Raw genomic sequence first — 16,192 nt, 5'->3', positions numbered from 1 at the left:
CTTTTGATGCAACAACTCTCTTTCTGAGAATTTAACCAAAAGAAATAGAGATATAGGTAAGGATATATATGAGTACTTTTTGTAACTGAAAAACTGGACATACCTTTTATACAAGATTGGATAAGCTATGTGTACCGTGGCATATTCATATAATGGAACACTGAACAGTGACAAAAAATTATGCAGTAGATGCAAATTTACTGACTTGCTAAGATGGTCATACTAAATTAAGTGAAAAAAGGTATAAAATTTGGAGTAATCCCACTTGCATAAAAAAGAGAGAGGTACTCATTTTTGTAGTCTTTCAGTTTTTTAAAAGTGCAACCCGCCAGTGTTTGTGAGAGTCAGGCTTCACATCCACTCTTGGGGTGGACTACAAATTGGCATAGCCTTTCTGGGTGGTGATTCTGCAATGTGTATCAAAAGTGTTAAAAATATGTCAGAGATTGTCATTCCACTTGTAGTACCTTGTTCTACACAAGTAAGCCCGATGGACACAGAGGTGTATATACAACGTATCCACATTGCTTGTGACAGGGAAAAGCAAGCTGTCTAAATATAATTGCAAAGAATTGATTAAACTATGGGGCATCAATATGATGGAATATTACATGATACCCCTCATTAAGTGAAAAAAGCAGGAATATAAAATAGCAAGTATACTACAATTCTAGTTTAGTAATCCCTGTGTATAAATATATTTATATATAAAAAAAAAGGACTGAAAATATATACACCAAAATGAACAGTGCTTATGTCTGGGTATTAAGCTTATAGGTAATTGTTCTCTTGTTACCGTGTATTTTCTGTAAAGAATACATGCAACTCTTAGAGAAAGTTTAAAAGCAACATAAAAGCTATCAGAAAAATGAGGCTTTGAAAAAAATCCTATCACAACAGTATCACGCCAAAAGCTAAGCATATATTATATTAAAAATTCAATATTTTCAATTTTAGAATTAACCTCCAAGCCATAAATCCTCACTAAGAGGTTCTGCAAAAGGACGAAACCAGGTCACCAATGAGCTTGTTGCAGTTAAGAGGGATGCGCCTCCAACCAGGCATACAGTCAAGATCAGGTCTCCTGGAAGGAAGCCTCTCAGTACAGGTTTCTTCATGCCTTCTGATAGTCTGATACTTCAAAGATTTAATGGGACAAAATTAAGATGCTTCAATAAGGAAACAGGGTGTGCCTACCGAGTATGGCTTATTATGTCAGAGATTTACACACACACGTATCAAGCATATGTGCCAGGAGAATCAAGCTGAGAAATTAAACAGTCAGTTCTGCTTTACGAGTCCAGTGACCCACATTCTAGTCGGTCAGTGATTAGATTCCAGCCACTGGATGCCCTGTTTTTGAACAGTTATGTAAAGTTGGACAACTCAATTACAGTCTAAGAATTATTTTCCTTATCTTCTAAGTCAGGGAGTTACTTCTTTTTTTTTTTTTTTGCGGTACGCGGGCCTCTCACTGTTGTGGCCTCTCCCATTGCGGAGCACAGGCTCCGGACGCACAGGCCCAGCGGCCATGGCTCACGGGCCCAGCCGCTCCGCGGCATGTGGGATCCTCCCGGACCGGGGCACGAACCCGTATCCCCCGCATCGGCAGGCGGACTCTCAACCACTGCACCACCAGGGAAGCCCGGGAATTACTTCTAAATTCTATCATTGCTGAGGCTCTAAATTTCATCATTCTGTCCTCCAAAGGTCTCCAAACAACTTACTCGGCAACCCATAAGAAAACTTTTTAATATACATCTTATTTTTTAACAAATTATATACACAAAGTTCTATACATTTAACTTACGTACATTATAAACTACACAGATAGTTTTTCATGATACAAAGCTAAATAGGTTCTAATATTTTCTTGCCCTAATACCTAAGGCATTATTTTATTTTATTTATTTTGAAAAAATATTTATTTGTTTGGCTGTGCCGGGCTTTTAGCTGCAGCCTGCTGGATCTTTTACTTATTGCATGTGGGATCTAGTTCCTTGAGCAGGGATTGAACCAACGTCCCCTGCATTGGGAGCGCAGAGTGTTAACTGCTGACAGGGAATTCCCAGGCATTATTTAAAAAACTATATTCACAAAATGGATCTCACATGCTACCTAGGGTATGCACACAAACTTCAGAGGCCTGGACTATGCACAGCCAGTTTGATGTGCCTTGGGAAAATAATGGTTTGACATTTAACCACAAGTCTTGTCTTAAAGACATTCAATTCTTTATATTCATAAAATAAATTCTGGTAACAGGGAACACTGACTTTAAATGAGAAAAGTCTTGTTACATTCTTGAAAAAATAAAAGACTCAAAGTGCCTTTGGCACTCTAAAAGGAAAATCATTAGTGTCATTTTCCTATTAACAATAGCTTAGGGGGACCTTGAAGATGGCGGAAGAGTAAGACGCGGAGATCGCCTTCCTCCCCACGGATACACCAGAAATACATCCACACGTGGAACAACTCCTACAGAACTCCTACTGAAGGCTGGCAGAAGACCTCAGACCTCCCAAAAGGCAAGAAACTCCCCACGTAACTGGGTAGGGCAAAAGAAAAAACAGAGACAAAAGAATAAGGATGGCACCTGCACCAGTGGGAGGGAGCTGTGAAGGAGGAAAAGTTTCCACACACTAGGAAGCCCCTCCGCGGGCGGAGAATGCGGGAGGCGACTGCGGGAGGCAGAGGGGGGAGTTTCGGGACCGCGGAGTAGTGCACAGCGACGGGTGCGGAGGGCAAAGCGGGGAGATTCCTGCACAGACGATCGGTGCTGACCGGCACTCACCAGCCCGAGTGGCTTGTCTGCTCACCCGCCGGGGCGGGCGGGGCTGCGAGCTGAGGCTCGGGTTTTGGTTTTGGACGGAGCTCAGGGAGAGGACTGGGGTTGGCGGCTTGAACATAGCCTGAAGGGGTTAGTGCACCACGACTAGCCGGGAGGGAGTTTGGGGAAAAGCCTGCACCGGCCGAAGAGGCAAGAGACTTTTTCTTCCCTCTTTGTTTCCTGGTGCGCGAGGAGAGGGGTTTAAGAGCGCTGCTTAAAGGAACTCCAGAGACGGGCGCGAGCCGCGGCTAAAAGCGCGAACCCCAGAGACGGGCGCGAGCCGCGGCTGAGGGCGCGAGCCCCCGAGACGGGCGCGAGCCGCGGCTAAAACCGCGGACCCCAGAGACGGGCGGGAGACGCTAAGGCTGCTGCTGCCGCCACCAAGGGGCCTGTGTGCAGGCACAGGTCACTCTCCACACCCCTCTTCCGCGGAGCCTGTGCAGCCTGCCACTGCCAGGTTCCCGGGATCCAGGGACAACTTCCCCGGGAGTACGCACGGCGGGTCTCAGGCTGGTGCAACATCACGCCGGCCTCTGCCGCCGCAGGCCCGCCCCGCACGCAGTGCCCCTCCTTCCCCCATCCCCCAACCCCCGGCCTGAGTGAGCCGGAGCTCCCGAATCAGCGGCTCCTTTAACCCCGTCCTGTCTGAGCGAAAAAACAGATGCCCTCCAGCGACCTACACGCAGAGGCAGGGCCAAATCCAAAGCTGAGCTCCTGTGAGCTGTGAGAACAAAGAAGAGAAAGGGAAATCTCTCCCAGCAGCCACAGAAGCAGCGGATTAAAGCTCCACAATCAACTTGATATACCCTGCATCTGTGGAATACCTGAATAGACAAGGAATGATCCCAAATTGAAGAGGTGGAATTTAGGAGCGAGATCTATGATTTTTTTCCCTTTTCCTCTTTTTGTGAATGTGTACGTGTATGCTTCTGTGTGAGATCCTGTCTGTATACTCTTGCTTCCACCATTTGTCCTAGGGCTCTATCCGTCCATGACTTTTTTTTTAAAAATTCTTTTTCTTAATAATTAAGTTTAATTGTAATAACTTTATTGTACTTTACCTTCGTTCTTTCTTTCTTTCCTTCCTTCCTTCCCTCCTTTAGACAACGAATCACCCCAAATTGAGGAGGTGGTCTCAGGGAGCAGGATTTATGATTTTTCCCCCTTTACCTCTTTTTGTGAAGGTGTATGTGTATGCTTCTGTGTAAGATTTTCTCTGTATAGCTTTGCTTCCAACATTTGTCCTAAGGTTCTATTCGTCCCTTTTTTTTTTTTTTTCTAAATATTTTTTAATTCAATAACTATATTATACTTTATTTTATTTTTACTGTATCATCTTTCTTTCTGTCTTTTTTCCTTCTTTCCCTCCTTCCTTCCTTCCTCCCTCCCTCCCTCCCTCCCTCCTTTCTTTCCTTCTTTGCTTCTTTCTTCCTTCCTTCCTTTCCTCCTTTCCTTCTTTCTTTCCTCATACTTCTACTAATTCTCCCTACTTTTTCTCCCTTTTATTCTGAGCTGTGTGGATGAAAGGCTCTTGGTGCTCCAGCCAGGAGTCAGGGCTCTGCCTCTGAGGTAGGAGAGCCAACTTCAGGACACTGGTCAACAAGAGACCTCCCAGCTCCACATAATATTAAACGGTGGAAATATCCCAGAGAAATCCATCTTAACACCAGCACCCAGCTTCACTCAACGACCAGCAAGCCACAGTGCTGGACAACCTATGCCAAACAACTAGCAAAACAGGAACACAAACCCACCCATTAGCAGAGAGGCTGCCTAAAATAATAAGGCCACAGACACCCCAAAACACACCACCAGACGTGAACCTGCCCACTAGAGAGACAAGATCCAGCCTCATCCAGCACAACACAGGCACTAGTCCCCTCCACCAGGAAGCCTACACAACCCACTGAAACAACCTTAGCCACTGGAGACAGACATCAAAAACAACGGGAACTACGAAAGTGCAGCCTGCAAAAAGGAGACCCCAAACACAGTAAGATAAGCAAAATGAGAAGACAGAAAAACACACAGCAGATGAAGGAGCAAGATAAAAACCCACCAGACCTAACAAATGAAGAGGAAATAGGCAATCTACCTGAAAAAGAATTCAGAATAATGATAGTAAGGATGATCCGAAATCTTGGAAGTAGAATGGACAAAATGCAAGAAACAGTTAACAAGGACCTACAAGAACTAAAGATGAAACAAGCAACGATGAACAATGCAATAAATGAAATTAAAATCACTCTAGATAGGATCAATAGCAGAATAACTGAGGCAGAAGAACGGATAAGTGACCTGGAAGATAAAGTAGTGGAAATAACTACTGCAGAGCAGAATAAAGAAAAAAGAATGAAAAGAACTGAGGACAGTCTCAGAGACCTCTGGGACAACATGAAACGCACCAACATTCGAATTATAGGGGTTCCAGAAGAAGAAGAAAGAAAGAAAGGGACTGAGAAAATATTTGAAGAGATCATAGTTGAAAACTTCCCTAATATGGGAAAGGAAATAGTTAATCAAGTCCAGGAAGCACAGAGGGTCCCATACAGGATAAATACAAGGAGAAACACGCCAAGACACATATTAATCAAACTGTCAAAAATTAAATACAAAGAAAGCATATTAAAAGCAGCAAGGGAAAAACAACAAATAACACACAATGGAATCCCCATAAGGTTAACAGCTGATCTCTCAGCAGAAACCCTACAAGCCAGAAGGGAGTGGCAGGACATACTGAAAGTGATGAAGGAGAATAGCCTGCAACCAAGACTACTCTACCCAGCAAGGATCTCATTCACATTTGATGGAGAAATTAAAACCTTTACAGACAAGCAAAAGCTGAGAGAGTTCAGCACCACCAAACCAGCTTTACAACAAATGCTAAAGGAACTTCTCTAGACACGAAACACAAGAGAAGGAAATGACCTATAGTAGCGAACCCAAAACAATATATAAAATGGAAATAGGAACATACATATCGATAATTACCTTAACTGTAAATGGACTAAATGCTCCCACCAAAAGACACAGATTGGCTGAATGGATACAAAAACAAGACCCTTATATATGCTGTCTACAAGAGACCCACTTCAGAACTAGAGACACATACAGACTGAAAGTAAGGAGATGGAAAAAGATATTCCATGCAAATGGAAACCAAAAGAAAGCTGGAGTAGCAATTCTCATATCAGACAAAATAGACTTTAAAATAAGGACTATTAAAAGGGACAAAGAAGGACACTACATAATGATCAAGGGATCGATCCAAGAAGAAGATATAACAATTGTAAATATTTATGCACCCAACATAGGAGCACCTCAATACATAAGGCAAATACTAACAACCATAAAAGGGGAGATCAACAGTAACACATTCATAGTAGGGGACTTTAACACCCCACTTTCACCCATGGACAGATCATCCAAAATGAAAATAAATAAGGAAACACAAGCTTTAAATGATACATTAAACAAGATGGACTTAATTGATATTTATAGGACACTCCATCCAAAAACAACAGAATACACATTTTTCTCAAGTGCTCATGGAACATTCTCCAGGATAGATCATATCTTGGGTCACAAATCAAGCCTTGGTAAATTTAAGAAAACTGAAATTGTATCAAGTATCTTTTCCGACCACAACGTCATGAGACTAGATATCAATTACAGGAAAAGATCTTTAAAAAATACAAACACATGGAGGCTAAACAATACACTGCTTAATAATGAAGTGATCACTGAAGAAATCAAAGAGGAAATAAAAAAATACCTAGAAACAAATGACAATGGAGACACAACGACCCAAAACCTATGGGATGCAGCAAAAGCAGTTCTAAGGGGGAAGTTTATAGCAATACAAGCCCACCTTAAGAAGCAGGAAACGTCTCGAATAAACAACCTAACCTTGCACCTCAAGCAATTAGAGAAAGAAGAACAAAAAAACCCCAAAGCTAGCAGAAGGAAAGAAATCATAAAAATCAGATCAGAAATAAATGAAAAAGAAATGAAGGAAACAATAGCAAAGATCAATAAAACTAAAAGCTGGTTCTTTGAGAAGATAAACAAAATAGATAAACCACTAGCCAGACTCATCAAGAAAAAAAGGGAGAAGACTCAAATCAATAGAATTAGAAATGAAAAAGGAGAAGTAAAAACTGACACTGCAGAAATAAAAAAAATCATGAGAGATTACTACAAGCAACTCTATGCCAATAAATGGACAATCTGGAAGAAATGGACAAATTCTTAGAAATGCACAACCTGCCAAGACTGAATCAGGAAGAAATAGAAAATATGAACAGACCAATCACAAGCACTGAAATTGAAACTGTGATTAAAAACCTTCCAACAAACAAAAGCCCGGGACCAGATGGCTTCACAGGTGAATTCTATCAAACGTTTAGAGAAGAGCTAACACCTATCCTTCTCGAACTCTTCCAAAATATAGCAGAGGGAGGAACACTCCCAAATTCCTTCTACGAAGCCACCATCACCTTGATACCAAAACCAGACAAGGATGTCACAAAGAAAGAAAACTACAGGCCAATATCACTGATGAACATAGATGCAAAAATCCTCAACAAAATACTAGCAAACAGAATCCAACAGCACATTAAAAGGATCATACACCATGATCAAGTGGGGTTTATTCCAGGAATGCAAGAATTCTTCAATATACGCAAATCTATCAATGTGATAAACCATATTAACAAATTGAAGGAGAAAAACCATATGATCATCTCAATAGATGCAGAGAAAGCTTTCGACAAAATTCAACACCCATTTATGATAAAAACCCTCCAGAAAGTAGGCATAGAGGGAACTTTCCTAAACATAATAAAAGCCATATATGACAAGCCCACAGCAAACATCATCCTCAATGGTGAAAAACTGAAGGCATTTCCACTAAGATCAGGAACAAGACAAGGTTGCCCACTCTCACCACTCTTATTCAACATAGTTTTGGAAGTTTTAGCCACAGCAATCAGAGAAGAAAAGGAAATAAAAGGAATCCAAATCGGAAAAGAAGAAGTAAAGGTGTCACTGTTTGCAGATGACATGATACTATACATAGAGAATCCTAAAGATGCTACCAGAAAACTACTAGAGCTAATCAATGAATTTGGTAAAGTAGCAGGATACAAAATTAATGCACAGAAATCTCTGGCATTCCTATATACTAATGATGAAAAATCTGAAAGTGAAATCAAGAAAACACTCCCATTTACCATTGCAACAAAAAGAATAAAATATCTAGGAATAAACCTACCTAAGGATACGAAAGACCTGTATGCAGAAAATTATAAGACACTGATGAAAGAAATTAAAGATGATACAAACAGATGGAGAGATATACCATGTTCTTGGATGGGAAGAATCAACATTGTGAAAATGACTCTACTACCCAAAGCAATCTACAGATTCAATGCAATCCCTATCAAACTACCACTGGCATTTTTCACAGAACTAGAACAAAAAATTTCGCAATTTGTATGGAAACACAAAAGACCCCGAATAGCCAAAGCAATCTTGAGAACGAAAAAAGGAGCTGGAGGAATAAGGCTCCCTGACTTCAGACTATATTACAAAGCAACAGTAATCAAGACAGTATGGTACTGGCACAAAAACAGAAAGATAGATCAGTGGAACAGGATAGAAAGCCCAGAGATAAACCCACGCACATATGGACACCTTATCTTTGATAAAGGAGGCAGGAATGTACAGTGGAGAAAGGACAGCCTCTTCAATAAATGGTGCTGGGAAAACTGGACAGGTACATGTAAAAGTATGAGATTAGATCACTCCCTAACACCATACACAAAAATAAGCTCAAAATGGATTAAAGACCTAAATGTAAGGCCAGAAACTATCAAACTCTTAGAAGAAAACATAGGAAGAACACTCTATGACATAAATCACAGCAAGATCCTTTCTGACCCACCTCCTAGAGTAATGGAAATAAAAACAAAAATAAACAAATGGGACCTAATGAAACTTCAAAGCTTTTGCACAGCAAAGGAAACCATAACCAAGACCAAAAGACAACCCTCAGAATGGGAGAAAACATTTGCAAATGAAGCAACTGACAAAGGATTAATCTCCAAAATTTACAAGCAGCTCATGCAGCTCAATAACAAAAAAACAAACAACCCCATCCAAAAATGGGCAGAAGACCTAAATAGACATTTCTCCAAAGAAGATATACAGAATGCCAACAAACACATGAAAGAATGCTCAACATCATTAATCATTAGAGAAATGCAAATCAAAACTACAATGAGATATCATCTCACACCAGTCAGAATGGCCATCATCAAAAAATCTAGAAACAATAAATGCTGGAGAGGGTGTGGAGAAAAGGGGACACTCTTGCACTGCTGGTGGGAATGTGAATTGGTTCAGCCACTGTGGAGAACAGTATGGAGGTTCCTTAAAAAACTACAAATAGAATTACCATATGACCCAGCAATCCCACTACTTGGCATATACCCTGAGAAAACCAAAATTCAAAAAGAGTCATGTACCAAAATGTTCATTGCAGCTCTATTTACAATAGCCAGGACATGGAAACAACCTAAGCGCCCATCATCGGATGAATGGATAAAGAAGATGTGGCACATATACACAATGGAATATTACTCAGCCTTAAAAAGTAATGAAATTGAGCTATTTGTAATGAGATGGATAGACCTAGAGTCTGTCATACAGAGTGAAGTAAGTCAGAAAGAAAAAGACAAATACCGTATGCTAACACATATATATGGAATTTAAGGGAAAAAAATGTCATGAAGAACCTAGGGGTAAGATAGGAATAAAGACGCAGACCTACTGGAGAACGGACTTGAGGGTATGGGGAGGGGGAGGGGTGAGTTTTGACAGGGCGAGAGAGAGTCATGGACATATACACACTAACAAATGTAGTAAGGTAGATAGCTGGGGGGAAGCAGCCGCAAGGCACAGGGATATTAGCTCGGTGCTTTGTGACAGCCTGGAAGGGTGGGATGGGGAGAGTGGGAGGGAGGGAGACGCAAGAGGGAAGACATATGGGAACATATGTATATGTATAACTGATTCACTTTGTTATAAAGCAGAAACTAACACACCATTGTAAAGCAATTATACCCCAATAAAGATGTTTAAAAAAAAAACAAAAAACAAAAAACAATAGCTTATAAGAGCTCCAAGCAGAAATAACAGCAATCACTTACACAGTGCTTAGTATATGCCAAGCACTATTTATACAAATGAGCTCATTTAAACCTAAAAGAGGCATAGAGGTTAAGTGATTTGTCCATGATCACTAGCTATGAAAAGGGAGAAAGGGAATTTGAACCTAGGCCATTTGGCTTCGGCACCCAATTCTTGACTGTTTTCTCCCCCAGGGGTCAGTGGACTTGCCCTGTAGAGGCTCAAATAATTCTTCAATTTTTAAAATCTAAATTTAAACATTTCCAGCTTTGTGGGCTATACAGTTTCTGTTGCAACTACTCAATCCCACTGGTGTAGGCTGAAAGTAGCCATAGCTACCATGTCAACAATGGGTGCGACTATGTTCCAAAAAAACTTTCTTTACAAAATCAGGTGGCAGGCTGGATCTGGCCCACCAGCCATAGTTTACCTATCCCTGATCTGCACCAGCAAACTACTAAAAAGGCTTCATGTCAAATTATTAAATTGTTTAGGCCTAAATACAGTAATTATAACCACTGTAAACTTGTTAAGGCATTAGTTGAAATATTGTATTTACAAGTTGCTGATGTAGTAATTTTTATCAGTTTATATACTACAGTGGCTAATAGACACTTGATTCATTTAAATCTTGAAGACTATAATGGCATAGTTTCTGCACAGCATCACAATCAGTGTTTTCAGTAACTAAAAATACATAAAAGTATTATTATGTATTGTATATTAAATCTCTTATTTCTAAAATTAACTGGACTATCTTTACTAAATGGTAGAAACCCAAACTGACAACTGGTCATATTCTTTCAACAAAATGAAAGATGCACTCACAGGTATCAAAAGACAAAAATTAACTGCCATCTGTGTCAATGTATTAATGTGCTTCAATCACATATGTTTTCATGAAAGTTTAAACATAAAATCACCTTTAAGATCTTGGCCACGTAATCTGCTCCCTGCCATGTCAGATTACAGCCCGTGAAGTTTACTGTCTTAAGAATGATAGAGTTCTTTATACCTTGACAAAAAACTAAAAGGAAAAAAAAACACACACACACACAGAATAAGATGAAGAGCCTATACTTTTGTCAATCTAGACTTATTTGCTTTTCTTGAGTCAATTGGAGGTTTACAGCCACATTTTAAAAATCATTAACAACAATCTTCCCAAACAGGTAATTGATGAACTGATGCGTTTTAAAACTTGTCAGTAGCAAAGTCTTATTCCAGTTTACAGCAACACTTTAATTCTATTTAGGTACTAAAACTGAATACACTGAATATTGCAAACTTTATTGCCAACCACTCAGTAAAGTACGACATACTTTTGAGACAAAGGAAAAAGAAGAAAAACCTAAAAAGGATAAGACTATTCGGATTTTCAATTCCAATGATACATGCCAATCTTGATGATCAATCAGCGATGTAAATGTCAACTATAAACCCAGTATTTTATTAGCTGCTATGCAGTATACTAGAGCAATAGAAGAGAGAGAACCTCAAACCCTCTGTTCCCTCAAACTGAAAGGCAGGCTTCCTGACCCCTCCAGACCACCACTGGACATAGGGCACGCACCCTAACGTTTCAGGACCCCAATGAAGAGTCATCTGCTTTGTGATTACTTCCATGACACACCCTCACCACCATTGAATTTGCTGCTCCTACGGGACGTTACATATATTTCCTATTTGAACACATACCACAGTGCATTATAATTATGACTGCAGATATACGTTCTAACAATTTAAAGAGAATGATGACTTTTTTGCTTTTTACGTCTTGCTATTTCTCTTCGCATACTATTTCTTGACGAGAAACCGTAAAAATATAAACACACACAAAAAACAGAAAACGTGTGGTTTGTGGCGTAACACAAACTTAAGTAAGATTAATTCTGACAGTATCCAGCATGACAAACTTCCATGGTACAAATGAGAATGGACCAAGGTTTGAGCAGGTACAGGAGACAATCCACACATGAACAACACCAAGGAAAGTTAGACAGGAAAATGTAGACAGACATAGTGTGTAGGAAATCACGAGACCAGATTGATGGGAAGAGACTTAAACAAGACTGAAACTCACTTTCTAAACCTCCATCTCCAACTGGACAATTCGCAAGACACAGGTGCACCAAAGTGGGGAAATATTCAGTCTCTTTACTGGGGAGGAACAGTTTAAAATTTTATTGGTTTAGTTTGCCCTAAAAGCAACTATCAAATGTTGGCAGGACACAATGAAAAATGTGGCTGTAAACCTCCTTTGTTAACATAGTTAAGTCTCTCTCTCTCAGAACTAACCCACTTAGGTCCAGGTTCCTTAGCGCACCCGACGCACTAACACAGCTTTCATGAGCTCTACACAACTGGAAGGTCACATCTTTATTTGTTATTGCAGGTACACGACTTCTGTAAACTTCATTTCTGTCACAATCTAAAGCAAAATTATTATAATATGAGTGATTTAAACTATACCTTTTATCATCATTAAAAAGCACCTAAATAAAAAGAAAAAGAGCATCTGCTCTGTGCTAAGGATTAGAAATGACTTCTGCCCTTAAAGCCTTCATTCAGGAGGAAGATGGATAAACTCAAAATTTCAATCACATGAGATAAATAAACATAACCTTTATGCACAGAGGTGCCTATAGAGGCAAAAAGTTATATATAAGTGACGGCTTCATGATAACCCTGAAGTAGAATCTAGAAAGATGAGGCTATGCAGAGTTGGAGCAGGAGATGAATTAATGGCAGACGGAACATCTGTGAAAAGACACTGAAGCCTGACTCCTGCCGGGCACTGTAAATACTGCAGGTGGGGATGACTAAAGGCCAGGGGTCCAAGTGTGAGAAGAGACACAAAGTAGAGATGCTGGCCGAAGCAAGCCTGGAAGAGAGCGTGGCTTGAATCCCACAGGTGATGAGGCCTAGGACTTCAAGTGTGATGTTCTATAGTACTGTAGTCAAGGGTTTTTTTGCTTTGTTCCTGATCAAAGTGGAAAACATCTTTTTTCACCATTAAGCATAATATTACCTGTAGCTGTCTTGTGGATACCTTTTATAAGGTGGAGCATGGTCACTTCTATACCTAGGTTTCTGAGAGTTTTATCAATATTAAGTGATAAATTTTACCAAAGGCTGAGATTATCTCCTGCTTTTCAAAGTAAATGTAAAGTCAAGGCATAACTCTCACTAGTCATGGCTATCTGTGGAAAACTTACTTTGCGAGGAGTAATTTCCCACATCCAAATTAGAAGGTGCATCACACAATATTTAATTATGTATGCATTGACTGGGGAGGGTGATTCCAAATAAGATAAATGCCAATACTTAAATATATACATCTTCAGATCAGATACCTATCCTGAGTTTGAAAACTATAATTCCAAGAGGCTTATATAGTTTTTGATTATGTAAAAGATATATTAAGTTTTAAAATAAAATCAATAACTGAATTTATTTTTCCCTTCTACCTATCACCTTCTGTTCTGCACTGAATATCTCAGTCAAGGTCATCCCAGTCAATGCAACCTTTTGGGTTTAGAGACCTTTCCATCAGCTTTATCCCTTCACAGGAACACCACTGCACTAAAGAGAATATTCTCATAAAGCAAATCACACAAACTCTTCTGGCTCCTTAGTGCATATAAAAGTTATGTTTACACTATACTGTAGTTTATTAAGTATACCATAGCATTATGTATGAAAAAATGTATATGCCTTAATTGAAAAATTACTTAGTGATGAAAAAATATGTTAACCATCATATGACAATGCAAGGTTGCCAAAAACCTTCAATTTGTAAAACAATACAATGTCTGTGAGGTACAATAAGGTGAAGTGCAATAAAATGAGGTATGCCTATACACAATTTGTAACCAAGTTTTATCTGTCACTTACTTAGGAACCAGAAAAAAATTTAGCAATGAGTTTAATAGATGCTATTTCTAGATCAAGCTCTGTTTCTTTCTTTTTCAACCTCATATAATCCTTACTGATACACCTTCCTCCACCTTTCTTTGCTTCCCAGGCCATCAACCAAATATTTCCCTGTAACAACTCTCTTAAGTTTACTGCAGTATTTAAAATAATTAATACTTTCTCCATGGCTAATATATGATATCCAAGATCTTCCCTATTATATGCTACTTTAGTAAAGATATTTCTTCAGCTTTCTGTTTGAACCTCCTCTCATTGTTCATCACTACCCTGGCTACATACCAGTTAAACAAAACCCTTCCTTGTTTTTAGAGGTTCCACATGATATCATTACTCAATTCTTTTGAAAAATTCTTTTTCTTTTCCTTTTTTTTTTTTTTGGCCACGCTGCACAGCATGTGCGATCCCCCAATCAGTGATAAAACTCATGCCCCCTGCAGTGGGGGTGTGAAGCCTTAACCACGGGACCACAGGGAAGGCCCCTGAAAAATTCTTTTCTTATACTTAGAAGGCATTTTTCTACTTCTCTGACTCCTACTTTCCTAATTAATTTTCAAGATTTAGCCTAAATGTCCTTGTTTCCTGGACTTTTTTTGGGAAAATTTATTGATATTCTATTTTGCCAGGAGGAATTTTGTATCCACATTTATTGAAAATTTTCACATGTTGCAACGTATATGCTCATCCTTCACCATATTTGGGACTCCTTTGATTTTATTTTTATTGTATTTGTGTTCTCAGCTCCTTGCCACTACTCCATGTATAGCAGTTTATCAGTTATCTAAACCTATTAGTACCGGTATGATAATTCAAAACATTACTTGATTACACTATCTTGTACAGGATTTGGACTTCTCAGGGTAAGCCTAGTTAAGCATGTTACTATTTTCTTCCTCTGATATCATCTGATTCTAACAGCTAATCTAGAGCCATTTTATTTTTCCCTAAAACCCTGAAGTATATTTATGTAGCTTAATAAAATGGAATATTATACATTTACTGATGTTCTTATCTAAAAATAATTTTGTCATCTCATAACTTGGATATGTAGTTATATGATTATTTTCTTCTATAACTGTATTGTGACATATTTTAAAGATTTATTTATTATCAGTTATGAATAAATCAGGTATTTTCCATTAATACATAAGCTTTCTAACATAGCATATGCAGATTTATGTAATTTTAAATATGTGGTATTTCAAAAACTAATTTGGAAGAATATTTTACAGCAAATAGTAAATCTTTCCAACAAAGCTAAGTTTGATAGCATTCACTTCAATATTTTTAAATGCTTTCTATGTGTCATGAACTGTGGTAGACACAGATACTTGCTTTCATAACAAAAGGGAAGATACTATTAACTCATTTCATACAATAACCAGTGAATGACCTGTTTTGAGCTAAAGTAGGAGTTCATTGTTAAAGGGGCATATAACATGGTAGAAACAGCATCTTAGTCATCCTGTTATTCCTAGTGCCTAGAAAAATTATTGACTAATACCTAAGCCTCAATAAACAAATATTTTGGAAGTTTAATTGTAATAAATAAGCAGTTAACTTGAGCTTTTGTATTGGTAATCAAATTATTTGTTTCCTATTATAAATCAGTATGATTCATGGATAAAATAATAAAAATCAGTATAATGAACTTTTATAACTAATTACTAATACAAATATTTTATGACACATAATTTTGAAGTAAAAATACAGACTTGAGAGAAAATTCTATAGCATTTTTATGTATCTAGGAGATATTTGTGGCTCTTAGAATCATTAAAGTTATCTAACTGTAAGCTTAGTTAACATGTAGCTAAATGATAAATGTAAAGATTTTAAGATTAAATATCTGTCTTTAAAAGCGCTGTAATTACGCCTGTATCCGTGGGTGTTCTATAAATATATGTATAAGCATGAAAGTGTTACTTTCTTTGCTTTAAGTTTGAAGATACTTTCTGGATTCAGTTATGCATTTGGATAATTTTGTTTAGATGCTTTAACACCTAATTGATTATGCTACGTTTGTTTGATCATGGTTGAAATGTAATTTTAATGCTTGATTGGTGGTTCCATTTTGGAAGGTGTTAAATAGATTTGCCACTTAGGAATAAATTACTTTTTCACACAGGTTGTCAGGAATCTTCCAGGTAAGGAAGCACATGTTTTGTTTATTATTATTATATTTTTAACCAAGAGGAAAGATAGTAGAAACCCAGGGGGTGATTAGAAAGA

The 16,192-nt window shown here is 38.5% G+C and overlaps 1 protein-coding gene across 1 annotated transcript; it reads right to left on the bottom strand.

The window, feature by feature from the left end:
• Window positions 1-984: 984 nt before the first annotated feature.
• On the bottom strand, window positions 985-13,095 carry LOC116742960 (centrosomal protein of 78 kDa-like). The gene is made up of 5 exons (XM_032610900.1): window positions 13,056-13,095; window positions 12,280-12,455; window positions 12,108-12,177; window positions 10,948-11,051; window positions 985-1,137 (listed from the first exon to the last, which is right to left on the bottom strand). The coding sequence occupies exons 1-5, from the start codon at window positions 13,093-13,095 to the stop codon at window positions 985-987; spliced, it is 543 nt and encodes a 180-aa protein (XP_032466791.1).
• Window positions 13,096-16,192: the final 3,097 nt, after the last annotated feature.

Source organism: Phocoena sinus, chromosome 18, assembly GCF_008692025.1.
Source record: "Phocoena sinus isolate mPhoSin1 chromosome 18, mPhoSin1.pri, whole genome shotgun sequence".
In the NCBI taxonomy this organism is placed as follows: Eukaryota; Metazoa; Chordata; class Mammalia; order Artiodactyla; family Phocoenidae; genus Phocoena; species Phocoena sinus.
This window is presented reverse-complemented; position numbering and strand designations above follow the sequence as displayed.

Excerpts from the sequence above, each read along its gene's own strand:
- LOC116742960 (XM_032610900.1), bottom strand. The coding sequence starts at position 13,095 with ATGCTCCACCTTATAAAAGGTATCCACAAGACAGCTACAG. Across the intron at positions 12,456-13,055 it reads TATCCACAAGACAGCTACAG|ATTGTGACAGAAATGAAGTT; the intron begins GTAATATTATGC and ends ATTTTGCTTTAG. Across the intron at positions 11,052-12,107 it reads TGGAGATGGAGGTTTAGAAA|TTTTTTGTCAAGGTATAAAG; the intron begins GTGAGTTTCAGT and ends TTTTCCTTTTAG.